This window comes from Symphodus melops (genome assembly GCF_947650265.1).
Source record: "Symphodus melops genome assembly, chromosome: 2".
Lineage (NCBI taxonomy): Eukaryota > Metazoa > Chordata > Actinopteri > Labriformes > Labridae > Symphodus > Symphodus melops.
In genome coordinates, this window is record NC_136692.1 from 15,977,538 (window position 1) to 16,004,503 (window position 26,966).

A 26,966-nucleotide genomic window follows, 5' to 3' on the forward strand; every position below is an offset into this window, starting at 1 on the left:
GACAATTTTGAAGGAATCTGGAATCATGGCTGTGTGGAGGAACTCATTTTTTTGGAAAAGTGCTGCAAGTCACAGTCAGATATGCAGTCCATGAAGCTGTTAGTCATGTCCATATCTTACTTAGATGTTTTACGACGATAATTATTTTCATCCTATATTCCTTACCTATTGCCTACTGTTATATTGCTCTCTATATCATGTTTTACACATTTAAACAAAAGACAATATGACAAGCTATGTTTACTTTCCTAATGGACATGTTTTAAACATTTCCTGCAAGAGCTAACGGCCATATACTGTATTTGTGTGGAAATTGGCTCTTAAAGATTAGAGCCTGAACTCTGACGCTGGTGAACCTGCAATGAACTGCACTTCTAATGCCACCGTCGATCCACAGCTGGAACTTGTCCTAAGCCCAGAAGCTGGAGATGCCGGGTCCCAGGAGAGTTCTGCTGGTGGTGGGAGCAGTGGAGGCCTTTGGGTGACCTACCTGTTGGGTGCCACACTGATGGTCATGTGCGCCATGGGTGCAGTAGGCAACAGTTACACTCTTATTATCACTCGATCAGCCGCTTTACGCCGCACAGGTTCCATGTATGTCTACATCATCAATTTGGCTCTGGCAGACCTGCTCTACCTTTCCACCATCCCCTTCGTGGTCTGCACCTACTTTGCCCATGACTGGCTGTTCGGGGAGGCAGGCTGTCGTATCCTGCTAAGTCTTGACCTTCTCACTATGCACGCAAGTGTCTTCATTTTGGTCGCGATGAGTCTTGAACGATACCGTGCTGTGGCTACACCCTTCAGTGCCCACAGGTCGTCCTCTCGCAATCGGAAGCTAGTAGCAGGGGTTATCTGGGGGGTAGCTTTCCTGCTAACGCTTCCCATGATGGTGATGATACGCCTCAGGGAGGGTAAGCCAAATGCATCTAGATTGGTTAAGAGGATCTGCTTCCCTACATGGACTCCTGAGACCTTCAAGGCATATATCACTGTTCTTTTTTTGACAAGTGTGTTGATTCCTGGATTGGTCATTGTTGGGCTGTACGTGGGACTCGCTAGGCGTTACTGGGCAGCACAGGCTAGTTTAGGAGGTAGCAGTCGGTCTGCCCGGAAAAGAGGACTCAAACAAAAAGTTGTATCAATGATATTTTGCATTGTTGTGGCTTACTGGGCTTGTTTCTTGCCTTTCTGGGGATGGCAGCTAGCTAAACTATTCTCTCCAGAGTCTCTTAGATCTCTGTCACCAGCAGCCCATAATTATGTGAATTTCTTTGTCACATGTCTCACCTATGGGAACAGCTGTATCAATCCATTTCTTTACACTCTACTAACCAGGAACTATAAAGATTACTTGGCTCAGAAAGGTCATTCTGGGGGTTCAAGTAGAGCTGACCCAGGGTCAGCTGTGACTACACCACTGCATGAACTTTAGTTGACGGTTAAAGGATCACTTAGCATGTCACAAGCGAGAACATTTGTTTGAGAGTAAGCATGGACATTTTTGTTCCAGTAATTGTGTACAAAACTAAAAAAAATATATCAGTGTGACGCTTTTTATCTGGAGTAGCACTTCCAACAAACTATGTTAAATCCGCAAATATATTTGATGTTCTGTTGTCAAAAGAGCTATTAAGTAGTGAAATTCAGCACAATCAGCAGAAGTTTTCCCTGTTACCAGATAAGCAGACTTTCATGTTAGCAAAAAGCAATTTGAATTTAAAAGTACTTAACTTGTATTTCACGTCCTAAAATTTAACGCTGATCACCAGGGTGAGGTGCATGGTCATAATTGAAATATATAACAATCTCTAAATTTCTTTTTTTTTTTTTTTTTTTACATTTTTTCTTTTCAAATGACTGATGATTGAAAAAATAGCAAAATATTCGGCAAATGGTATTTTTGGTATATTATATAAGAACTAATAATTGCAAGAAATCTCTTTGTAATTGCTGAAAAACATCTTTCATAAATGAAAGACATTGTCAAATTCAGCCTTTATGCTCCCATTGCCATCCAACGTCAACACACATTTGAATCCCTGCAAGGAATGTGTTTGCATTGTGCCAGATTCCTCATCCTCAGGGCAAGGCTTCTTTGAGCCTTCATGCAAATTGTCTCAGCAGAATGTGGTGCATCTCACTCCTGTTGTATTTTGTATCTCATTTTATTTCATCTGTCTGACATTAGAATCCTCTGTTTTCCAAGTTTTCCTTTCTTGACCCTTTTTATTTGTTCGCAGTACAAGTTGGAACTGTTGATCGAACTTAACAATATTAAGAATTTTAGATGTTAAGATTGCAGAAAAACACAAAAATAAATTAATCTGTATCGATTAATTTATCCAAAATTGTATTATTAAACTACAGTTGGACAAACTACAAATGGACATAGTTCCTTAAAAGGTCCCTTGTTGTTCCTGCGGTCAAAGAGGGGCTGATGCCAATTCAGGATATAAACAAAAGAGCACAAAATGACATACCGGCAAACGGACAACATCATTACGCTCACCAAGATCATTGAAAGTTCACTGAATAAAAACGCCACCATCCCCTCCCTCTCACTTGAAGAGAATTTTTCTGTGTTGCATGAATCAGTTGTTGATTAAAAATCATCAGAGGTTATCTACAATGTGTTGTATTTGTTTTAGAGCATGAGAGATAAAGATCATACGAAACATCATGGTACTGAAGACAGAGACAACACTTAAACATATTTTCAGAGACTTTATTCACAAACCCAGAGACTGATGTGAAGTAAAGGACATACCGGTACATTGAGATAAAATGTGCTTTGGCTCCCTCTTCAGGCCATTTTCCCTTGATACAAAATCAGCAAGCCATGTTACATTTCTGGGGTTATCTTTATGGCTAACTTGTTAAAACAGACTATATCAGCAACAGAAACATGTGGACAGGTCAAGGTTTAAGGGTAACAAAGAGTTGAACTTCTACTTAATCTTGATGCCCACGATCCTTGCTTCACCGCCGATACTGAAATACTTGTACTTGATGTCACCGAGGCGGTTGGGGAAGTCGAGCATGGAGCCGTCAGGCAGCTTGATGTAAAAATGTTCCATATTGAGGTTGACGTAAAACTGAAGAAAATGGAAGAAAGGGAAACACTGAGTTATCTTTTGCTGTCTGTCAAGCAAAGTCTCAAAGTGCCTACTTCTGTTGTGACTCAAAGTTAGTTAGAAAAAGCTATTCCGATATGGTGACTCCCATTGTTGGGTTTCAAAACTCTGCTCAAACGAATCCAATAGGAGATTTCACTGGGATGTCATCAATATTTCTATCAAGCAGATCCAGAATTAAAGTTAAAAGCAAACTGACCAGAAGTGATAAATTGTGAACTCCTGGGAGAAATTAATTAACCATTTTGATGTCTAACAAATGAAAACTGTAAATGTTGAGCAATACAATTTAATCCAAAATTTGAAATACTTGTGTTTTCTTTTCTTTTCAACCATTTGTGTAGAATTAGTAACTTGTGTGAGCAAATGAAGACAGAAACTTAAAACTGACTAATAAGTCAATTCACTTGTTTTGCTACTTGTGCTACTGCTACTGTACACATAGATTTTACCTATGGTAAATAAAATGCCACAATTGTTATTATTATGTTGTATATGATTGCCATTTCAGACCAATAAACTAGTGGATGATCGATCTCCTTTGCTTTGTACTCCTCACATGCATGTTGCACATCTGTATGTTCTGCAGGAGATCAGAGCGGTAGAAAAATGGTTGATGTATAGTGTCTCCTTAAATGCCTTGGAAGAAATGCAATGTTGTAAATGTATTTTGTTCATATTTAAATATACAAAAAAATATGGTTCTGTTGTTTGTTACCAACTAAATCAACATTTGAGAAAGCACAGACAAACTTAGAAACATCACACCTTGCATTCCTCCCCACGCACAAAAGGGAAGTTTCCTTCTCTGCACTCTTCCCCCCAGTTTCCCCCGGACTTGGAGTTAAAGACGATAGTGTTGGTGTCACCACCATTATCAAAACGGGGATTGAAGTGCATGGCAATGTTCTCAGGATCATGACCGATGTTGATGGAAAAGCTGAGATGGAGGCAGGAGCAAAAAAAGAGTGCAATTAAAAAGGGCAGAGGTGGATCAAATGTTCACTTGTCTCACAGTACACTGTATGAACGTACTCTTTATTAAAGTAAATAATCTACATCTTAAAGTTAAACTACACAAAGAATGGATTTGTCAAGTTTGGTTCTCTTTCAAGGACAACTCACGAGTTGCAGTCATCTGAGGGCTTGACACGGATCTTGAACTCCTGGCCCTCCTTGAATGTCATGTCAGTGACTATCTGAAAAGGGATAAATGGACATTTGAGGTCAAAACATACATTTATATTTCTATGGATTCAAAACAACATTAAAAAAAAATAAAAATGATTACACTGAGGAACCACACATTTTAGCTTTGAGGAAAACTTTACTAATTTCAGCTTGAAAGAATTTCCTTTGAGTGTCATTCATGTTTTTAGAACATGTGAGCTTTGACTTTTTTTATTATTTGGGAGAAAAATCAAGTTGGCTGTTTTACAATGTTCACCGATGGGAAAATTGATGAATCCAGGTGTTCTTATCTGAGCTTTAATGATTGACCAGGGTGGAACTGTGGCCCCTTGTCCATAAAAGTACGGAAACAGGAAGGCTCCATATTTGTCAATGTACTGTATGTAGACTCTATGTAGAGACAATAAAACCATAAAAAACACCCATTAAACACTAAACACATTGAAAAAGTTACCTGAAACAGTACTCCCTAAAAAGTGTGGGGGAACAAATTACAGTTGTAGAAATAATAAGAACCAACAAAAACCAACAATAAACACCTAACATTGATTTTGTAACTCGTCAAACCATACCAGGATGTTTCTCATACTCAGTGAACTCTTTCATCTAATCAATAATGCCATAAATTCCATTCAATATAGTCCTTCCTATCTATATGGTGGGCATCACATGATTCCACGCTTGAACTTCAACATCCTGGACCCTGTGTACCTGTACCACACCCATAGATACCTTGACCCATATCATTAACAATATACTCTCTAAAGTCGTGCATTTTCTACTATCTCAAAACAGCAAAGGTTTTGTAATAGACTGTCCAGGCAAAGTGCCCGAAAATAATTAAGTTATACCGTTTCAATATTACACGTCACAAAACATTAATGTCTAACAGAAATCAGAGAGGTTAGGGACATAGTACTTTTTTATTTTGTGAATTGTACTAATTATAGACAAAGTAAAAAGCCTTTCTTTGTCAAAACACAGAGATATTTTAGAAATGTAAAGTGATGTAAAACAGAAGGGCTCATTAGACAATATAAAAAGATAAGGAATAAAAGGATGATGAATGCAAATATGTTTATGTTGAGAGTTAATATGTTCAACCTTTCAAAGTTTGACATTTAAAAGTAGCACAAAGGAAAACGTACTTGCCTGTCAAACAGACATCTTAATGTTGGTGGGAAATAATCTCCTTCATCACAATGATAGCAATAATAGATAGATAGATAGATAGATAGATAGATAGATAGATAGATAGATAGATAGATAGATAGATAGATAGATAGATAGATAGATAGATAGATAGATAGATAGATAGATAGATAGATAGATAGATAGATACTTTATTGATCCCGAGGGAAATTCAAATTCAATAAAGAATTGTTGAACAAAGCTTTTCACACTGCTTACCATCTTGGCTGTCTTCAGTGGGGTGATCCTCGTGGAGTGATAAAGCTCTGCGGGCAGGTGAATGGTTTATATATCACTACTGACGCTGGAAGCAGGAAGTGACCAACCAGTTAAGGAGCTGTAAAAATGACTAATCACAAATGACAATATTTACTCCTTGATGACACCACTGCTGTCACATTATAGGATGTTGCCAACACTTGACAGATCAAATCAACCGTATGTAAAAAAGAAATTGTTTGCAAAGTAATCTTGTTTGTATAATGACTGATCAGTGATCTCCACATGTTGGGTAAAGTTGATCACATTTGCAGTACCTCAGAAGGAAAGTCTGTACTACTAAGCACACTGTTATTGCTGTTTATTTACTGATTACACGTTACCTTCTCAGGTTGTCATTTTTGCTAAAGATAAAGTCCATTTGTCTGTTTTTATTTTCATTTAAATAGTTTTAAGAGTTATTTCAGACATTTATTTACTATTTTTTCCATAATTTATGGTGGTTGGTTGTACTGAATGGGCTCTTGTGTTTGACCAATCAACGTACTGACATAATGGACCTATCCCAATGCACTGAAGTTCCTCTTATAATGAAAGAGTATCTATTGAAGCAGGATCTAAAAAAGTTTCTCTAAACTGGTTTGAGGAACTATAAAAATTTGTGGTGTGAAATCAATAAAACAGAGGGAGAGTTGCAACTGCTCCTAACTATAAAAGCACTGGAAATGAATGTATTACCATACACAGGCCTGCTCTGCTGTATATGAATCCCAGCTCTATAACTTCCTTTTAAAGGCATTGATTCATTTTTAAGTTTGTAGTATCATTACTGTGTTTCAGTTTGTGAGAAAATGGGGGGCTCAAAGTGGCTCAGGATTACGTCCAACAGAGTAGGCGCGGCTTAATGCACTGAAGCCAATCAGCTGCTTCCATTTCACGGTGGGCGTGTCACACAGGCAGAGCGCAGACACCGCAGCTAACCCGAGTAAACAACCAAGTTAGCTTGTTAGCTAGCTAGCAACTTCTGGTATGTCTCCTCTTCAGAAGAGGTTTCATTATCTATCGTATTAATCTTTGTTTGCCGACTTGTTCTCGGTACGTTTGAAAATACGTTTCCATATTAAAGGCTGTGTTGATTTCATGTACGTTATTTTTTTCCGTTTTAAAAGGTTTTAGGTCTTATAGGAGCAAGTCTTTGACTGGGATTAGCTAGCTCCCTGTGATCACAACCTAACTTTCCGGCTTTGCTAAAGGTTGGTCAGAGAGAGCTACGTTTATTTATTTATTCTCTGCTTTTGCATTGTGTCTGTTTCCAGAAATGGCGTCGTTATCGGCGACAGAGCCAGCGTTATGCCCGGGTGCGATGCCAGCTGCAGAGTCCATCGTGCCCGCTTGTATGTTTGCACCGGACCAGGAGTGCAACGACGACCCATCCGGCGGAGAGGGCTTTGAAGACGGCGAGGGTACAAACGGCGAGTCCGTGGATTATTTAAACCTATGCAGCAAGGTGGGCCTTTTTGCAAATAATGTGAAGTAACACTAAGATTCCCTTGGAAACTGTGTTTTTGTTTTCATTTGATAAACGCATGCTGTGCAGAGACGGGACAAAAGTCGTGCATGTGATCTGCACTTACAACACATAACAGAGAGTGACACGTATGTGTGCATGTGCAACCTGAACCAGCTGGCAGGCTCTCCATACACGGAGTTACTGTATATGCACAACATGCAGGAGCAGTCAACGACATTAGACTCATTCATACAACATTTGACTGATCTACAGAGCACATTGCCCTTTTTATTGAAGTTGTAACTTTAAACCACTTACACTGTGTTTACTTTTTGCATTTGTGAAGCACCTTTTAACTAATTGTTTTAAAAGTGCTGTATAAATAAAGATGTACTTACTTACAATAGACTTGATCGACTCCATTGTTTGCTTCTTCACCGTCGTCTCTTCCTGTCTCTCACTTTACAGATGGTCCTTGTGAGTCCAACAGGGGAACAGTATGATTCATTATTAAGGCACCTTAGGGAGCTGATAGATGAGGGCTGTGGAGAGACAATCTATGTGGTGGGAATGGGCTCAGGTAAGAACAAATAACGTGTGATTCATTTGTATAGTCAGATAACTTTATTTGTGTACAGAATGAATTGGCAAGCAGCACGGTGTGTGTGTCTGTGTCAGAAGTGTTCTCTGTCTTCAGAGTAGTACTAAATCTTAGCGCTCTTTGATTTTATACGGGACAACAGTCTGTATGGAGAGTGAAAGAGCTAAAGTGCATTGGCGACAGCACAGTCCTAAAACACGGGCTCTTTTGACACTGATTTGGCTTTTTATTCATCTCTATAAACATACACAAGCATGAGTGTGCAGATAGAAAACTACCTGAATATGCCGTCTCAAGTCTCTACTAGTTCCTAAGCTACGAGTTAAGTAAGGTAAGTTACAAGTTTGTCAGGAGTGGGAGTTGTCCACCATTAGCTTTTCGACAAGCTTAAGGAGAAAGTCTTTCATTGAGCTGAGACTTGGTGCACTGACGAGAATAAAAAAACCCAAAACGGGTTGTTATGGTATCTGCTGTATGTCTGGAGCAGTGAACAGAAAATGTCTGCATGTAGCTGTACTGTTTAACACTTCTTTTTTTTCCCTGTACAGCAAGAAGGAGGGAAATGCATGTTAAATATGGCGTCTGTTGTTGTAGTCAGAGGAGTCAAGGGTGTTGTCCTGGAACAACCCTTCCTATTTTTATCATCTCCGACTAGACCTCTGCTGATAGTCGACTGACCTCTAGACTTGTGCTGCTTGTACAGTATAGTAGCCCGAAATGCCACAAAGTTCCAAATCGCACCATCAAAATGAATATGTGTGGCCTTAAGTACAGTAGAACGTGAAACAATCACAAACGGATCAATCACCCGTGACGAGAGGAAGACGATAAAGAAATGCACCAATATAAATAAAGTTCAGCTAAAATGATCTAAAAAGTTCGGACTGCACCTTTTTAAAACCCCCCAAAAAAACCAGCATGTGAATTGATGAGGTCATCATAAAGCCTGATGCAGTTTCAAACTCAGCTGTGAAAATGATGCCAGCTATAATGATGTAGCATTAAGTGCTAATCACCTGCCAGTGAATTGGTTGTAGCAAAACCTGCCATTGCGATAGGGCAACATCATATAATATTCACCCGGTGTGTGGGATCAAAATATCCCATAGATGGCACCAAAGACTTGCAACATTTGACCTAGAGCCAGTAAAAAACAAGGATAAGACTGCTGGTGTTACAGACACGGATATTATAGCTCGCAGCTCAAACATCATTGAGAATTCAGACAAGTCCTACAAAAGAGGGCTGCGGTTCACGTCTGTATTGTTGGGTAACACGGTCTCTAAAGTTAGGCTCAGGACACGAGTGTGTAGCAGAGCTGTGTGTCCTCCCAGGCAGCTGACCCCCATTTGTTTTGTGTTTAGTTTCACTCTGAAGCCCTTGGACACACAGACGCTAACACGAGGGCCTCTGTCAGTTATTTCTGGCTGATACAGCAACATGTGTGACCCATGTGGCCTGTTGACAGGTCAGAGTGCATGTGTGAAAGGGGAGTTGCTTTGTCTTAGTCAGCACAGTGACAGGCTGTTACTACTTCACTAGTCCATGTCTGTCTGTCTGTCTCCGTCTGTGCCTACTGACCTGACCGGGTGTTTCTGTTTCTTCAGAGTCTACTAGTCAACTAGTTTTTTTTTTTAAATTGTTTTTTTTTTTCAGCTGCCATTTAATTCAATTCACATAACTTTATTTATCTGTCAGGGCCTTTAGTCGGGCAGTAAAGCATCAGTGCGCACACAGCTCACATGAATGGCAGCACACAATAAAAAAACCCTACATAAGCACATCAATGTCCTTACGAGACACCTTTTTGAAGTAGATCCACATTTGCTTTGTAAAGCGCTCTTGATCAACGCAATCATTAGCGAATGTTTCATGTTACAGCGCTCGTTCTCAACATGCAAAAAACATCCGCTCTTGAAAAAAACGAAGACAATGCGGAAGTGCAAAATCCGGCAGTTTGTCGAGTGTCCGCTTGAGGCTTGCTCCAATAACACCGGAAGTCACACGCACACGACTGGCAAAAAAAAACCAAAAAACCCATATTTAGGTGCATCGCTGACATGACTGACAGGTGGGCGGGATGTAACCTTAAAGCTTCGGCTGTGGTTAGGTTGACTAAAAGGTAGGCTGCGCCCCGTGCCGTAAACAATAGCTGACGTCACTCAGGCTTCGTCCATTAACCTCTCTGTAAGAGTCGGGTTCAATGTAAACCTGATTATCCCAGAAGGAGCATTGATTTGCTTTATAGCCACCAGAGAATGAAAGGAGAGCCGCTGAATGACATTAAAATACAAGTCATTCCTTCCTTTCTTCTGCAGCCTTGTTTTGACACCCTTCTGCTCTCTCTCTCTCTCTCTCTCTCTCTCTCTCTCTCTCTCTCTCTCTCTCTCTCTCTCTCTCTCTCTCTCTCTCTCTCTCTCTCTCTCTCTCTCTCTCTCTCTCTCTCTCTCTCTCCTCTCTCTCTCTCTCTCTCTCTCTCTGCTCTCTCTCTCTCTCTCTCTCTCTCTCTCTCTCTCTCTCTCTCTCTCTCTCTCTCTCTCTCTCTCTCTCTCTCTCTCGGTGTAGACGGAGGTGACTACGGTCTGGATGAAAAGGACATGGAGGCATCGGTCGCCACAGTGAGGTCACTCTGTGAACAGATCGAGGCTGACCTGATCCTTCTGAGGGAGAGAACAGACACTGGGGGAAAGCTTCGCGACTACCTCATCCGCAGGCGTGTGGGGGAGCAGGATTTCCTGGAAGTCAGGTAAACATTGATCGAAAAAGGTTCAGACAAGGGAAATGTATATCCAATTAGCTTCCGTTCAGGTGCCAATGAGTGTAGCCTGTGTGATGACAGTGGCTGTGCTGGACCACATCAGTCTTAAAAAAAAAGTATGTTTATTATTTTAATTATAAACCAAATCCACATGTTATCTTACTCTTCTATGAGTATCATTGTATCCCCATTGTATTTGTGCCAAAGACACAAAGTCAATGATAAGACTCGCATCATGGAGCGTGATGAGCCTAAGTAATAGTCATATTGCATGTGTATATGTCAGAGCAGTTACTATATGTATCATGTTCTTTGTTATACTCTTATAATAAAATAACTTAGTTAACGAATGAGTCATTAGTGAAACATAATAATTAAATAAATGACGTTCAGGTCCAATTAAAGCTCTCCGCGTTAAGAACATGTCTTTTCCTACTTCACTGTCGCACAAACAATGGTGTTGATTACTAAAATAAGTACAATTTCGATCCAACAAAAGTGCGAGGCAAACTAAATGATGATGAACGCTGCTCAACGCCGTCATGTCAAACGGGTATTTGATGAACGAACTTTGAAACCGGTGAAACAAAACCTGCCTACACTAAACTACCCAAAGCAAACAACAGAACAGCACCCTCTAAACCAAAAAAATAATCCTAATGTGTGAGTGGAGCAAACAAAACTGTGAACACACGACGTCAGACCACTGCTTCTTTAAGAACATTTACAAATAGTCACGAAAGAGAGAAGGAAAAAGACAAACAAAGCTGCACGTTGACGGTGAAGGCGGCCAAGCGTTTTTTAAGGAGCGTGTCGGCCGGTGCTCTCCTCTGATTTCCGTTAGTTGCAAAGCAGCTGCCCACCGATCAGGCTTGGCCAGCAGGCAGCTCAGGTGAACGGTGTCAGCAGCCCTGCGGCCCGTAACAGTCGGCTAAAGCTTACGTGCAATGCAAGGACGTTTTTCCTCTCCCAGCGTATTATTTTACAACCTGCTCACACAAAACTACCAACGTATTGAAACCCATCAAGTATCTCTTAAAAAACAAACCTAAAAAAAAAGCCCAAAAAATTTGGTTCAGGAAACATAATCATTTCCACTATTGCGATATCATTCGTAAGTAAAACGTTTGAATCTTTGAAAGTCACAAAACTTTCGTGGACGAGCGTGTTGTTTCAAAACTTTTAAATGATCTCACTGAAATAAATAAATTCCATCTCCTACCATCTTTTTTTTTTTTTTTTTCCCCTTCCAGAGTGGCGGTGGTAGGGAATGTGGACGCAGGGAAGAGTACTCTGCTGGGGGTTTTGACCCATGGAGAGCTTGACAATGGCAGAGGCTTTGCTCGCCAGAAGCTCTTCAGACACAAACACGAGATGGAGAGCGGCAGGACCAGCAGCGTGGGCAATGATATCCTCGGTTTTGACCAGGAGGGAGAGGTAAGCTCTATGGAACGCAGCACGGGTGCGATGCTTCTGGATTTATTTAGAGTTCTGGGTTTTTTCCGACCTCAGAGACAGACGTCTAAGTTCAGCCTCTCTCATGGATGCAGAGAGTACAGATTCTGTTTGTCAGAGCACGACACGCATTTCGTGGCGTTTGACTAAAAATTCAAAATGACAGGAGGCAAGTTTGGAGCTAAAAAAAAAAAAATCCTATCAATATAAATTAAAACTATTAAGTTAGATGAAGACCAACTCTCTCATGACATTGCCGAGTTTTACTTTTTAAAATATTGTTGTGCAAATCTTTGCTTTATTTTTTATTTTTTTTGGTCTTATTTAGTTAAAATGTTATTTATTTGTTTTTTAAATTTTCCATCTCTCTACTTCTCTCCGTGAAGGTTGTGAACAAGCCGGACAGTCACGGCGGCGGTCTAGACTGGACCAAGATCTGTGAGAAATCCTCTAAAGTCATCACCTTCATTGACCTGGCTGGACACGAGAAGTATCTCAAGACCACCGTCTTCGGCATGACGGGACACCTTCCTGATTTCTGCATGCTCATGGTGAGAGAGACGGAGAGAGAGGGGAGGGGCTTGGACATTTTCTGTGGTTTTTCTTTGTCCCATCTTCAAAATCCAGCCCAAATCCAGGTAACCCCCAAGAATAAAAAAAACTAACCAAACCTCCTTCTTTTTCCGCGTCTTCTCCGTCTCAGGTCGGCAGTAACGCTGGCATTGTTGGCATGACCAAAGAGCACCTGGGTCTGGCACTCGCTCTCAATGTGCCGGTGTTTGTCGTGGTTACAAAGATAGACATGTGTCCAGCCAACATCCTCCAAGGTAAACAGACGTGTTCTTGCACAGCTGTCACTCAGGGCCGTGTTAGAGAAGAGCTGTGCATATCTCATAACAAGCATTACTGCCGGAGTGAGAGGACTTCCTGTTTAAATCCCTTCAGTCAGACATGATTGTTGTTTACACTGCTGCAATCTTCTCTTCTTTAATGAGCACAAAACATCCAATATGGTAGGTAAAGATTTATAGCCACAAACTGCCGGAAAGGTTTTAATAAATGCGGGACAAAGGAAGAGTTGTATTTTCATCAAGAGCGAATACTTAAGAGAGCAAACTAACGAAGCAAGTGGGAGCTCTGCTTTCTACAATTTAAGAAGTGGGGAAGAAAAGCAATATCTAAGGACCACCTGTTATTTTCTACAGTTTCCTGATTAGACTCCTCACATCGCGCTCTTTGGAAAGTATGTTGAAAGTGAAATATTTCTGCAGCTTTTTCATCAGCAGTATGTTTTCCCAGACTCTGTGACAGGCTCTACTTATGTGGGTTTTTTTTGTTTTGGAGAAAGAGTCTTGTACTGAACTGTGTGTGTGTGTGTGTGTGTGTGTGTGTGTGTGTGTGTGTGTGTGTGTGTGTGTGTGTGTGTGTGTGTGTGTGTGTGTGTGTGTGTGTGTGTGTGTGTGTGTGTGTGTGTGTGTGTGTGTGTGTGTGTGTGTGTGTGTGTGTGTGTGTGTGTGTGTGTGTGTGTGTGTGTGTGTGTGTGTGTTGTACGTCTCCAGAGACACTCAAATTATTACAGAGGTTATTAAAGTCGCCGGGCTGCAGGAAAATCCCCGTGTTGGTGCAGAACAAGGATGATGTCATCGTCACAGCCTCCAACTTCAGCTCAGAAAGGTAAACACGCAGGAGAGGACGAGAAATGAAACGAACACAGAACTGCAGAAAAGCAGGGAAGATGAAGGGAGAGGTAGAAAAATTGTCCTTCTTTATCTGCCGTCGAGGATCATTAGTTTCGTATCCAGACAAAACAGAGGGGCACGTACTTCACTGTTCAGCTGCTGGGATTCTCACGCGTGTATGTTGCCGTTCAATCCCTTCTTTCAGTTCTTGACCGTGTACGGACGAAGAGTTTACAGTCCAGTTTGAGATCAGGCAGAACATGTCGTGCAGCTTGTTTTCAGATCTCCATCAGCAGATTACACTTCATCCACATCAACAGAAAAAAAAAAAGAGCTGTTTTCACTTAAAGAGCTGAACTACACAGTGATAACGAAAAAACGAAACAAACTCTACGGCACAGTGTTGAAATATTGGCTGTTAGTGTCGTGGTTTACTGTTTCCACACGGCTGGGTGGTGTACATTTGTATTAAGCTGTATTCAAAACACTGTCTGAAGTTGACAAAGGAAGTGTGTGCTGGTTTAGCATTCATTTGATTCCATAAGTGGGATTTCAGGGCAACTGCAACTAAAACAGAGAACAAGCAGGGCAGGATGCTCGCTGACGTTTGTGCTTTCATCCCAAAGCTGATTCTCTCACACAGTTTCCATTTCTTTATTTTTCTAGTTTTAGGTTTTGACTTTGTCGAAGTCATTTAAAAAAAAGACGCCTCTTCTCCTCTCAATCCCTCCCTCCCTCTGCTCTGCAGGATGTGTCCAATCTTTCAGATCTCCAACGTGACGGGGGAGAACATGGACCTACTGAAGATGTTCCTCAACCTCCTCTCGTCGAGGGCAAACTTCAGCAACGACGAGCCGGCTGAGTTTCAAATAGACGACACGTACTCTGTACCGGTATGTAATAAACCCCCCCCGCCCCCCCTTCCATCACAAAGTAGTGTTTAACAACAGGAGCCTTTGCACCAATCAGAACGACTGACAGTGGTTCTAATGTTGGAGTCGGGTCCTGAGGGAAGACAGCAGCAGAGTCTCTCTCTGCAGCTGCAGGTTACACACAAACAAATACCAGCGTGTCTCTCAGCAGCACTGTGGCATGGGAAAGTGTCTCTGAGCAAAACACTCAACTGAATTTATGCTTTTATTGTCCGCAGACTTCATGCGAAAACGTGTTGTGGTATGCACAGGCTGGCTGTTATTTCTTCAACAAAAGAGCGGAATATAAAAAGGACTATTTTCTGTACGTTTCCGAAAACTCATTGAAGATTTTGACTACGACTGTTAACCTTCTCTTTGGCAGGGCGTCGGCACGGTAGTTTCCGGAACCACGTTACGGGGAATGATCCGACTCAACGACACGCTGCTCTTAGGCCCCGACCCGCTGGGCACCTTCATCCCCATCGCCGTCAAATCCATCCACCGCAAGAGGATGCCTGTCAAAGAGGTCCGCGGTGGACAGACGGCGTCTTTTGCCCTCAAAAAGGTTTGTCGGGACAGAAGGTCAAATTGACACTCTGCGTGCTTTAACAGTGAGAAGACTGCTCGACAAAGTTGTTCAAAACTTCTGTAAAGTTGAATTATTCAGGGACATTTGGATGTGACGTGCGTATGAAAAGGTTTTCTTACTCTCTTTAACAAGTTTCATAATTTATGCAAATCCCAAAGTGTGGGTGCAGGTAGAGTTCTGTCTCTGGTTTGGCTTCACTCTTCACTTCTGTTCCTCACCTCTCTTTTTTTTTTTTTTTTTTTTTTTGTCTCCACTCGTCAGATTAAACGCTCATCTATAAGAAAAGGCATGGTGATGGTTTCTCCGAAGTTGATGCCTCAGGCCACCTGGGAGTTTGAGGCTGAGATTTTGGTGCTGCACCATCCCACCACGATATCTCCGAGATACCAGGCCATGGGTAAGTGGGGACGCAGTCAAATCTCCTGTCGGGTTAGACTCCCACTTCGTGTAGCTCACGCTTAAGCAACACTTAGTATTCAGTGATTCTGTAAAGGCTTTTATGCTTGCCATCTGTACGCAATTGCTTCCACACAACTCCAGCATTTTCTAACTCCAAACGCGGAGACCTTTGGAAACACTGCTGGCCCTTCTTCAGTCTTTTAAGTCAGAAAGGAGTTTTAAGATGAAAAGGTTTTGTCTACATTCTTACAAAGAGTAACTTGGGTCACTCTTTTTCTTGTCTTTTTTTTCTTTTTTCGAACCAGTCCACTGTGGCAGCATCAGGCAGACAGCGACCATCCTGACCATGAACAAAGACTGTTTACGAACAGGAGACAAAGCCTCAGTCCACTTCCGCTTCATCAAGACCCCCGAGTACCTCCACTGTGACCAGAAACTGGTGTTCAGGGAAGGACGCACCAAAGCTGTGGGCACCATCACCAAGGTGATGTGGCTTATGGACACTTGATCGCAGCGTGGTACATGACCCTAAAACGCACCGATGCAGGTTAACTGATTCTGTTTCTTTTTTGTTTTTTTTCCGGGGACTTTGTGATAACAGCTCCTCCAATCAGTGAACACCCAGGCAGCTAAGGCCCAGCAGGCCAAGATGCAGGCCAGCAAGAAGACTTTCAAAGACGGCACAGCGGCCAACGAGGAGGCTGGATCATCAGCACGGCCGCTCAGTCCGAATGCAGCACAGCTACCAGTGAGTAAATCCGTGCTCTGTGAACTGTCTGTTCGTAACATGCGATACGTTTTTAAGGGGAAAGATGGAGACATTTACTGTTAATGACAGTAAATGTCTCGCTTTGTGCTTCCATTTGCCCCCATTTGCTTTGTGCTTTCATTTGCCCCCAAGAAAAGGGTCAATCAATTTCAATCCAGAACTTTTCACGTGTTCTATGATTTTTGCAAAGCTTCAACCAGTGCTGTGGTTTTTAATTATCTGAACGACATACTGGTTAGTTACTGTCCGTGGTGCCTGGAACAAAGAAAAAAGAGGTAACTTTTGAGTTTCCTTGAAAAGGACTACAGTAAAGCTTGATTTGTTTCCTTTTCATAAAGACAGTGTTGCATATTTCCTGTCACATCACATTTGATCAACTCTACAACTGTCAAAGCAATTTTACTTTGGAACGGTTCTGTAGTGCTGCTCAAATGTGGCTCGGTTTTTGTGTCAACTGTTTCACTGTCATGGCTGCCTTTTCTTTTTTTTTTTCTCTCTTGCCAGATAATCATCTTTTGTTCTTGTCCTTTCTTTGTCCTCCGTCCATGATTTTTTTCTTTTTTTTTTTCCTTCTATCCTGATCTTTTTTTTTCCCCTTACAAATCTCCCGTCATGCCTTCTTACCCTGCCTATAAAATCCTGCTTTCAACTCCACGTCTTGGTTACACCTGTCCTCCTGCCTCCTTCTTTTTCCTTTACTCACATCCTCACTTCACATCCTGTCCTCTCTCCTCTCACTTGTGCCCTTCATGCTCTATCCTTCAACTTTAACGCTGTACTTTTTTCTGCTCTCCTCTCTCTCTCTCTCTCTCTCTCTCTTGCTTCCTCCCCCCCTCTCTCTGCCTGTCTTGGCACGCTGCGTCAGACAGTGACAGAGGAGGAGGCTTTGTGTAAAGACGGCAACAAAGAGAACAAGGTAAAGAAAGCAGCCTGTGGGAGTCATAATGAGGTCCCTGTCTTCTCAAACTGGATGATTTTTTTTTTTTTTTTTTTTGTTGATCTCCCACCCTTTCCAAACTTTCCAAACAATGTTTCCTGAAGATTGCACACACTCCCTAATATATGCATTCATACTTCTTCAGAGTGACACAAGGAAGCCACTGTAGTGACATTGCAGTGTTTGACTGTTGGCCTCTGAGAAGCTTCACTTGTATGATATTAAATGTTTAACTGATGAAGATGATTTTGAACTTACTGCACGCTTATACTTTTCTTAAAGGGGACATATTATACCCTTGTTTCATCTTTTCAAACAGTCTCCTCTGCTCTAAATGAAACATCTCTGCTGTGCTTTGGTCCAAATATAACTTGAATCAGGCACCAGAGGAGGTTTTGGGACTGTGTATAAACCAGCTCTCTCAGAACGCTCCGTTTTGGTGTGTGTGTCTCTTTAAATGCTATGTGAGCCACCCTGAGTTTTCTCGGTAGACATCACTCCTCTGTAGAGAGAATAAAAATGGCAGACCTGTGCAAAAGTGTTTCCCTTGGTTGGAGGTGCTCTTGCATCGCTGTGTGCAGAGATTCGACTGACCATGAGTCAACATGGCCTCCTCTGGATTCACGATTTGACTTGGCGTATTTAAAGAGACAGTGTGCAAAATGACTGCACTTAAATAATTCACAACAACCTCCCCATCGTCGACCTGCAGAGACAATCAAAGTGCCTCATAAAACAGAAAAGCTCTGCATATTTAATGAATGAAGAAGTTGTAAAGGGCTTACTACCTGCACTTACCATGTCCTGCAAGACACTCTGACCTGTTGTGATTTAACTTTTTCATTTTATTCCTGCCCCCTACTTAAGGACTAACCGTAACCACGTTTACCCTCTTCACCCTTTTAAGTGAGGAACAGCCTTGTTTCAAAGAAATGCATCCTTAAATTTAAACACCATTTGGATCAGCCTTCCCACCTTTCCCAACTCTACTCAAGTTGTTACCCTCATTTCGAAGGAAAAGACGCCTCACTGTTGTTCTCCTGTCTGCAGCTCAAATCCGGAGGCGGTGGCCGGAGGAGAGGTGGTCAGAGGCATCGAGGGAAAGGACTGAATGCTGCCACAATCTCAACGGCGGTTCCCGCTGGAACAGCAGGCACAGCCTGAAAAACACAAACCTTTTATTTCTCCTCAGCGCTCGTCATCTTAACAGGGAGGGAAAGTGACGGCCACCTGGGGGTTGTACTCAAAGACTGATGCACAGTTCTTTAACATAAAGGATTCTTTAACTATTTTTGACGTCTTTTCCCGATTTAGTCAATTGAACGCTTCATTGGTGTTTTAACTTGTGGTCCTCTGAAGATGATAACTTTGGGTTTGAGTTTTACTAGAGTTTTCTGAATTTGTAGATAACATGGGGAGTTTGTTTTCTAAAAAACAAACACTTAGGGTGTCCATCCTGTTTGTAGTTCATTTGATCTTTTTTTGACTGCAGTAACTGTTTTTATCGAGTAGAGGCAGAAGTCACTTTCCCTCCCATCATTTAGATTTTTTTTCTTATACTCCTGTTTGTCATCCTCTCACGTTCTCATCCCCGTCACACTAGTTATTACAGGAAGTAGACTGTGTTCAGCAGTTGAAAGTTGAACAGTGATTTCCTTTTAAAAAAAAAAAAGCAAAAAAAAAAAAAAAAGCAACTCAACAGTGAGACTTGCAGTTGGAACTCATATTGGAATTTGTTGAACTGAAAGGGAATTGATGCCTATAAGAAGTTTTGTTGGTTCAGCCTACCTTTCTGTTTAGTAGTTGTTTAAGTTGTTCTGACAAGAAAAAAAGAAAGGCTTTCATACGTTCTGCAACACAATGAAGCGTTTGAAGCCATGCTTCATCCTGTGTGTATGCTGAGATCTGTCTCACCTTGACAAAACAGACGGGACACACAAAAAAAGTGATCTCTTATCCAGTGTAAGGGTTATAGACAGGATTTTGTAGGAGTTCTGATTCCAGTATTTTTTTTAAAACTAGCATTAACTTGATGTCTAAAATGCTGGCATCTTGTCAACCTTTTGTAACAGTGCCAACATTTGGTCAACTTTAAAAACGTGGACCTTTGACCTCTCCAATACCCTCTTTACCAGCAATTTAGAGCAAAACAGTCCGTCGTTCACTGAATGGGAAAGCTACATTTGTTCTGAATGATTTAAACAAATCAGTTTTCTCTGTTTGAGAAACCCTTTATAATAAAGTTCATTGGTACATGGAGCCACATTGGAAACAAGAAATCCAAAATCCTTTTATTATTCCCCAAAGTGTCAGAGTGGCTGTGTCACCAGCCACAACACACTTGCTTAAGGTCCCCTTATAGTTAGCTGCAGCTATAAGCACAGAATATTGCCATTTTTTTTGTAAACACCAACAAATCCAGAAGCTGATTTCAATATTTTTCCAGACGTAGGTATCTACTTTTATGCAAAAAAGTCAAGTTGTGTCTAAAGCCAAGAAGAACACACGTAATAAACATAAACACATATTGTACACACACAGGCAATATACACATGGTCTCATGGGGCAAATACAAATGTGTTAGACACAAGTCATTGTTTATATTCACAAAATATTGGATATTGTATCAGTCGTTTTCAGCTAACTCAGCTAATACTTTCCTCTGCCAGAAATATCATGAGAAACATGCTGACATACTTATTCTTTAAAAGGACCTGTTTTCACCTGGTTTAATAAAGTTATTCAAAGATTCCTGGTTCACATTGTGAAGTAAATAAATCAGTGTCATTGTGTTTTCACATTGATATCCTTACCTGTCTTCATATACAGTACAAAGATTTGATACTATTGAGTAATTTCTTATCAGTTTGGGATACAGAATTACAAATTGTAGGACTATTACAGATTTACTCAACAGGTACAATAAGATCTCCACAGTTGTTGTTTTGAAGGGACATATTTGTATGAATGTTTGTTCAAACAGTTTTGCATAAAAACTGAGGATAAAAAAAGATGCCATTTGAATTAGGTGATGCCACTTTGTGTTGTAAATCATTTTAAATAAAGATATTGTTAAAAAAAGACGTAGCAGTAATGATTACTTCTTTTTTATAAACACTTCATACAGTAGTTGCAATGCTCAACAGAGAAGTCCCACATATTTCTCATACCATGCTAGACAACTCAAACAATAAAAATAACGTCTTTGTCGTGGAGTTATGGTTCAGGGATTGTTCCTGATCTATGCAACTGGTGATCTCTGGTTAACGGGGTGAAGACTGTCTCCTGATAACCTAAACATATCTTAGTTCTGAGTCTGGCAAGATTCTTTCTGCAGCCCTGGCTATCCGTGACCATCCATTTCGTGCCCTGAAGCAAAACAAGCAGCTTCAATTCATTAAAAAAACAAAGAAATACACCATCATAATCATTCTTTGCCATAGGTGGTTTTTTTTCCTGTTTTCTCTTTGATGTATTTCTTATTGTGCTTTCTTATATTTGCTTGGACCACTTTAATAACTTGTTTCTGTGTTAACTGTTAGGAGAGCCACTCGACAAGCCCCTCTGGGTTTAATTAGCTTCTCCAGCTTCTCTGCATTTCTTTCAAAAGACATCCATTTTTTTTATTAGCCAATCATACTATTTCTTTTATTTTGTTTTTTTTAAGTGCATGAAATAAATAAAATAAAATAAAAATAAATGTAGATTATCTTAAAGAAGGTTACACATGGTTTAAAAATAAAAAGGCAATTCAAAAAGCTCAAAAGCTCAGCCCTTCTAAAGAAATCATTATTTTTTCTTAATTGCAGTGCTAAAGATCACATTTCTAACCTGTATGGTTCTGGGTTAAAAGGTGAGCGTGTGAGCACTGTTGTAAAGGCAATTTTTAAATCTTACTTCACAACTTCGTAGTTTCTCTCCAAATAACCCTTTTTGTTGTTTCGAAACACTTTGCATGGCAGCCCACAGTCAATGCAAAGGGCTTCCAGTGAAATGTGTTCAATAGTTCAGAAAGTGTCATCCTCCAGACAATAGTCTTCAATCACCCTGGGTATTAACATGGTGCAGTGTAACTGCTGATTGCTTTGTGGAATTTCAATCAGAGTCTCTCCATGAACCTGTCGACTTATTTTCACAGGTGGTGTCTGCTCACATGGTATTAAAATGAAAATAGGAATAGTCATTGACACACAGCCAGGGATCAATGAATGGTGTGATGAGTAAAGATAGGGGGTCTTTAACAGTTTATAGGCATATTAAAAACAACCTCTTGTATCGTGTCTCTCCGTTTACTCCTCTATCCCCTCTTGTGTAATAAGCTTGACTGCTTTTAAAACTCACCTCGTGATTCAGTCAAAGCCCAACAACAGCTCCACCATGTCTGTCTCTGATTTTATTGACTTACACAGCATGCAGCAACCTCGTCACCAAGTCTGCATAACTGAATGGGACTGAATGTCACAATATGCAGACTCATTGCTTTATCCCAAGCGTGATATGAAGAGACTTAATTATTTCTTTACTTGAAATTCTAAAAGGATAAAAAGGCAGCCCCCTACACAAACGCACACACACACACACACACACTTTGAGCTGCTGTTGCTTTGAGCAGTCAGCAACTTTAGTGTAATCTCGAACTCTATGTTTTACATTTCATTTTAAATGTTCAATGCTCTTATCAATCAATCAATCAATCAATCTTTATTTATATAGCGTCAATTCATAACAGGCGTTATCTCGAGACACTTTACAAAAGCAGGTAAAGGACCTTACTGTTTATCTGTTAACATTAACGAAAGAGCAGGTAACAAGACCATGCCCATTGTTATGTTTACAAAAAGCAGGTAAAGGACCTTATGGCTATATTACAAGAGCCCAGCTTAATCCGTCATAGCGTGGCAAGAAAAAACGTCCTTTTAACAAGGCAGAAAACAAAGGTTTTGGACTTATGCAGAGTGGTCAACAACAAGAGAAGAGTGACAACCCTGATTCTTCTGAAAAACATAACAGGCCTGTTATGACAAAACTGAAAGTAATAATACAGTGACATCAGAGTATTTATATCCGAGAAAAAAATTACGGGGGATTCATAAGCTCGATTTCATCTTTCTTTTTATACAATCGTATGGTCTCTAAATAAAGCTTTGCATTCTTTAGCCGAATTCTGGAAAAGATTGTTTGCGTTCAACTTTCATACACAACATATGCAGTACATACCAATATGTGTTATCATGATAAATAGTGATCGTCCAAATGCTACAATTTTAATAGCTAAATCATCAAATATGTTCTTCCTATAGCTGATCCTACTGGCAAAAGATTACAGTCGATCTCGTCATAGGATCTTCATCAAAGCAATTTATGAAGGCCCTCATTGAACATAATCAGAGAACAACTTTTAAGGTCTTACGTTACATACAGACCTTTGTTGACGAGAAAAAAAAGTCTACTTTCAAATTGAGAGCTCAGCTAAATTATGTTTAAGAATCTGTTGTGTCATTGTCGCATAACTATATTTAACTAATGGACACATTTGACTATGTTGGGCTAAATGTCCAAAACCTTTGTATTAGTAAAAAAGAGCAAAACAGTCATATTAATGTTAGCTTTCACAAGGAAACAACTGTCGTTCAAAATACAAATAAATACAAACAAAGGGATGAGTTTAACAGAAAAAATGCTCCCTGTGATTGATTCCATCTTTTAATACTTAATGTTACATACATGTGTTACCAAAATATAGTATTCTGCTCGTGTCCTTTTGTTGCTTGATGTAAATGTACACTCTGATGTACATCGCTGCAGATGAAAGCGAATTGTAGTATTGTTTACATGATGTTGTGCCACTTGGATCCGTTCTCCCTTCCCCATGGTTTAAATGATTTAGTCATCGGAGTAATTTAAAGGAAATGACTTTTAAAGAAGTAGTGGGTTTTTTTTTGAATTTTTGAATCCAATCGTAAAAGTGAAGACAGATAACAACAGAGTAGAGTCAACAGTAGAGTCCTACTTTATACATTTGTCTGAACACGGTTAAAATGAGGTTATTTAGGGTCCCCGTCTTTTAAAAGTAATGCTATGAATAAATGCTGAAGAAACTGTGTTAGGTGACGATAACCGTAGTCTTTGTCTGATTGAGTCACTGTTTAATTTCAGTATTTGTGATAAGTTAATAGGAAATAAAGACCATTAAATTGCTCTTAGCGCATGACTAAAATACACTTTATTCTTATTTTAACAGAGGCATGATCTAGTAAAGAAGGCAGCAAGAAATAATTAGTATTAACAGCGTGTTTGACCAACTGAAGTGTTTTTGCACAAGAATGAATCCAATCAGCTATAAACCATCTGGTACTGTTCAGTTCAAGTCTCAGTAGTCAACGTTTTGTATTAGATTACAGGAGAAATACAGTCTTCACATTTCATGAGATTGTGTTTTTTTTTTAGGTTGTTCCTTTGACAATTTTGTTTTGATACCAAATACATCTTATCCTGTCAATATCTAACCCTAATGGGGAAATATTTCAATTTTTGAGTATGTGGCATGCAGCATTATCATCTCTATATTTATGTTTGAAGAAGACAGCAAGATGGTGTCAATGTCAAGAGGTTTTGTGAGATAACCTCTGAGGTCACTGCTGTCCTGTCCTCAACGTTAAAATTCAGAGAGAGGTCTCATCCCTGAGCCTCTGTGTTCATCCAATATTCATGTTCAGTTGCTCTACTCTTTTCATTCCCAGTGGACATGAACACCACAGGGACTTTGCAAATAGATCAACATATTATCTTTTCTCTCTCTCCAGACCATTCTTTCTTTTCTTGGTATTTCTCTATTTTCATGTTTTCTGCTCCCTTTTAGTGCTTATATGCACTCCTAATGTTATTTAACCATAACAATCTTCATCTAGATCAACATGTGATATGGCTTTCTTTTTGTGTCTACAAAGTCAGTTTATATTCTTCAAGCGTTCTTATAGTATTTTTACATCATGCATTCACACAAAAAAGAGCATTTCAGTAAAAGCCTTAGTTTTTTTGTCACTCAAGGCAACCCAGGGGTGCGAGCAATCACATGGACAGAGTTACTCAGCTTTATATTGATCTCAATGTACTTGGGGGCATCAGACCAAGTTTCAGGCACATCAGACTTATAGTCTTGTGCTGTTGTTGAGCTTGATTTTGATGAAACAGTAACCTGCTCTGTTACACATAAATCATGTCTATTTTCTGTCTTAGAAACATCTGTTACCTGCCTACTTGTATTTCTTTTTCTTTTTCTTTTTTTCAAAGATGTTGCAAACATGTATGTCCCTTCTTATGAGTTACGCTGTGAAAGATTGAGTGGCATCTAGTGGTGGTGTTACAAATTGCATGATTGGTTTGTCCAATCTTAACTACTGCATTTAAACTGAGCAAAACTTCAAAGGACGCCTTCCCTTTGTAAATTTAAAGGAGATAATCAAAGGTAATTGAAAAACAATTATTATTATTTTCTGTTGACAGTGTGTTCAAACTAAAGTACACTAAGGAATATTATATTCATGTGCTTCCACAACATTGCTAACACCAAGAACCAATATTAGTGAATGAAATATTTGGCAAATCTGGGAATAAATTCTTTACCAAAAAACTTCCTCAGGAAGGTTTTCATAAAGGGGTCTTCTTACATATATAAAAAAAACATTTAAATCTGACTCCTGTGGGAAAATAGTACCTCAAACCTTATTGGGAAAAACATCAAATGTAAACCTCCGCCTTATAGCCTGTGAGGAGTCAAACTAAAGATGTTTTGGGATTCTGAATCCATCCAATAAAGGATTTGGGTTGTTGTTGTTTTTTTGTTTTTTTTTGCAAAAATCGACTCTTTGGAGGAAAGATGGCCACTCCCACTTTTACATGCACATTCAAAGTAGGTTTATATGTTGATTTCAATATCTCAATTATAGTTAAAAAAAATACTGCACCATATTGTCAGATGTCTCAGAGGTCCAGGTCTTAATCTTCTCCAGACTCTGTTACTGTCTACTGTTCTTAAAGTGACGATGGGGGCTCATAAGTCATAGAGAGGGAGGTCTCCAGATCCCTTCCACTACCAAATAAAATAGTTTGATGTAGATTTTACCCATTATTGTGAAAACACAAACAAACAGTACTTGGGTTTCAAATACAACTATAGGGGCAAAGTAAGATTCATGCTGAAAGGTTGATGGTTAGAAAAAGTGATGGTTAAAAAAATAGAAGATGATTTGGAAGAATAAAGCAAGCCAATCTATTTAACTTGCTGCAGCCTGAAATTAGAACAGAAGGCATGAAATTACAGCTAAACAGAGCTAACTTCCTTGTATGACTTTGTCTTTTTTACTGGGATTCGATCCAGTGATACTTACTTGACTCCAACTATGGAGATTATTTGAGGGCCAATGCAATTCTTTTTTGCCCCAACCTAAGAGCTTTCAATTAGTGTTGTTGTAAAAAATAAGACAATCTGCTCAAGAAGTGCTACAGAACTGGAAGTGGAGCTGTCCAACTGTGGTAAAGAGAGAAGCAACAGACTGAGAGACAGATGGAGGGAAATGGGCTGGCTGCAAAGCAGGCCAAAGGAATAGTGTGTTGACTCAAAACATGGGGTGGTTGGAGAGGGAGACAATAATCTTAAGAATAAGTCAGAAAAAACAAGCGCATTGAAAAAAAAATGCGATGGTAAGTTCAGACAGGAAGACTGGTGTAATTCTTTCATTCATTCACCTCTTCATTCATTCTGAAACCACACCCCCTAACACTACCTCTATCTCTCTCTCTGTTGAGCAGCTGATCATGGGCATGTATTGTTTCGGAATTAACCAACCAGACTCTGCCACAAACCAACCAATCAACATACTGCTGTCAAAAAGTTTAAAACTCTCTCCCTTTAACAGTCAGTCTGTTGCTTCAGGCATATGCTGCAACCCTCCTCCACACCCCTGCTACCTCCATCCAGCTAAGCAGAGTCCAGGCCAGGCTGAAACCCACTCCTCTTCACCACCATGCATCGGTTGAAGTGTCAATCAGGGGGTCCCAGACCCCCCTAGATCCCTTGTATTTTGCACCTTGGTTTTGGTGTAAAATGTCAACCGTTTAAAAAAAGAAAACTAAACTAAAACCTTTAAAACCCAGGACATTTAAGGAAAAAGACAAGTACGTTTTGCCGTAAATGATTCTGTATGTACATTTGTCATGTACTGTCATGTACATTTAACTTAATGTATCTGATGAAATACATGCATCCTTGATTTTATGGCAATTATTTGAGTAACTTTCAAACAAAAATGTTTAAGATATCTGCTTATTTTGGTTGCATTAAATATAATTTTTTTTCCAACTCAATAGAATTATACAGTTTTTAGTTGATGAGCACTTCCTGTGATTTTGCTTTTGAGTTCAGCAGCTATCTGGTAACAAGACATAAAGAAAGTGCGAGTGATTTAACTGGACAATTTCATTTGGTTGACAAAGGCAAGGAGAGTTATTTTATACTGTAATGTTAATGACAACTTGCGGGTGTATGCTGCGCTTAATATTTACAGTTAACATTACAAAACGAATTACGCAAGCAATGTAATCCAGAGAGAGACAGAGAC

The 26,966-nt window shown here is 40.0% G+C and overlaps 3 protein-coding genes across 9 annotated transcripts; 2 read left to right on the top strand and 1 right to left on the bottom strand.

Moving 5' to 3' along the window:
• Window positions 1-361: 361 nt before the first annotated feature.
• Window positions 362-1,435, top strand: uts2r4 (urotensin-2 receptor 4; the record flags this gene model as incomplete). Its single annotated transcript, XM_079337968.1, has 1 exon — window positions 362-1,435. The coding sequence occupies one exon, from the start codon at window positions 362-364 to the stop codon at window positions 1,433-1,435; it is 1,074 nt and encodes a 357-aa protein (XP_079194094.1).
• Window positions 1,436-2,714: 1,279 nt separating this feature from the next.
• lgals2b (lectin, galactoside-binding, soluble, 2b) lies at window positions 2,715-7,686 on the bottom strand. Of its 4 annotated transcripts, none has more exons than XM_079337263.1 (5): window positions 7,647-7,686; window positions 5,739-5,785; window positions 4,263-4,336; window positions 3,906-4,077; window positions 2,715-3,098 (listed from the first exon to the last, which is right to left on the bottom strand). In XM_079337263.1, exons 1-5 carry the CDS (start codon window positions 7,669-7,671, stop codon window positions 2,952-2,954), a joined length of 465 nt encoding a protein of 154 aa, XP_079193389.1. In that variant the 5' UTR covers window positions 7,672-7,686; the 3' UTR covers window positions 2,715-2,951. The 4 variants fall into 4 exon arrangements, with proteins under 4 accessions (XP_079193389.1, XP_079193388.1, XP_079193390.1 ...); XM_079337262.1 differs by lacking the exon at window positions 7,647-7,686 and adding an exon at window positions 6,477-6,552; XM_079337264.1 differs by lacking the exons at window positions 5,739-5,785; window positions 7,647-7,686 and adding an exon at window positions 4,576-4,910.
• On the top strand, window positions 6,658-19,628 carry gtpbp1l (GTP binding protein 1, like). Of its 4 annotated transcripts, none has more exons than XM_079337259.1 (15): window positions 6,658-6,765; window positions 7,055-7,245; window positions 7,717-7,828; window positions 10,415-10,595; window positions 11,861-12,044; window positions 12,449-12,613; window positions 12,766-12,889; window positions 13,622-13,736; window positions 14,490-14,634; window positions 15,038-15,220; window positions 15,506-15,641; window positions 15,949-16,127; window positions 16,245-16,391; window positions 17,278-17,328; window positions 18,400-19,628. In XM_079337259.1, exons 2-15 carry the CDS (start codon window positions 7,057-7,059, stop codon window positions 18,511-18,513), a joined length of 2,025 nt encoding a protein of 674 aa, XP_079193385.1. In that variant the 5' UTR covers window positions 6,658-6,765; window positions 7,055-7,056; the 3' UTR covers window positions 18,514-19,628. The 4 variants fall into 4 exon arrangements, with proteins under 4 accessions (XP_079193385.1, XP_079193386.1, XP_079193384.1 ...); XM_079337260.1 differs by having other exon boundaries at window positions 6,701-6,880; XM_079337258.1 differs by having other exon boundaries at window positions 6,701-6,833.
• Window positions 19,629-26,966: the final 7,338 nt, after the last annotated feature.

Excerpts from the sequence above, each read along its gene's own strand:
- lgals2b (XM_079337262.1), bottom strand. The coding sequence starts at position 6,537 with ATGCCTTTAAAAGGAAGTTATAGAGCTGGGATTCATATACAGCAGAGC. Across the intron at positions 5,786-6,476 it reads GCAGAGCAGGCCTGTGTATG|AGCTTTATCACTCCACGAGG; the intron begins GTAATACATTCA and ends ACCTGCCCGCAG. Across the intron at positions 4,078-4,262 it reads CCCTCAGATGACTGCAACTC|CTTTTCCATCAACATCGGTC; the intron begins GTGAGTTGTCCT and ends CCTCCATCTCAG.
- gtpbp1l (XM_079337259.1), top strand. The coding sequence starts at position 7,057 with ATGGCGTCGTTATCGGCGACAGAGCCAGCGTTATGCCCGGGTGCGATG. Across the intron at positions 7,246-7,716 it reads ATTTAAACCTATGCAGCAAG|ATGGTCCTTGTGAGTCCAAC; the intron begins GTGGGCCTTTTT and ends CTCACTTTACAG. Across the intron at positions 16,392-17,277 it reads CGAATGCAGCACAGCTACCA|ACAGTGACAGAGGAGGAGGC; the intron begins GTGAGTAAATCC and ends ACGCTGCGTCAG.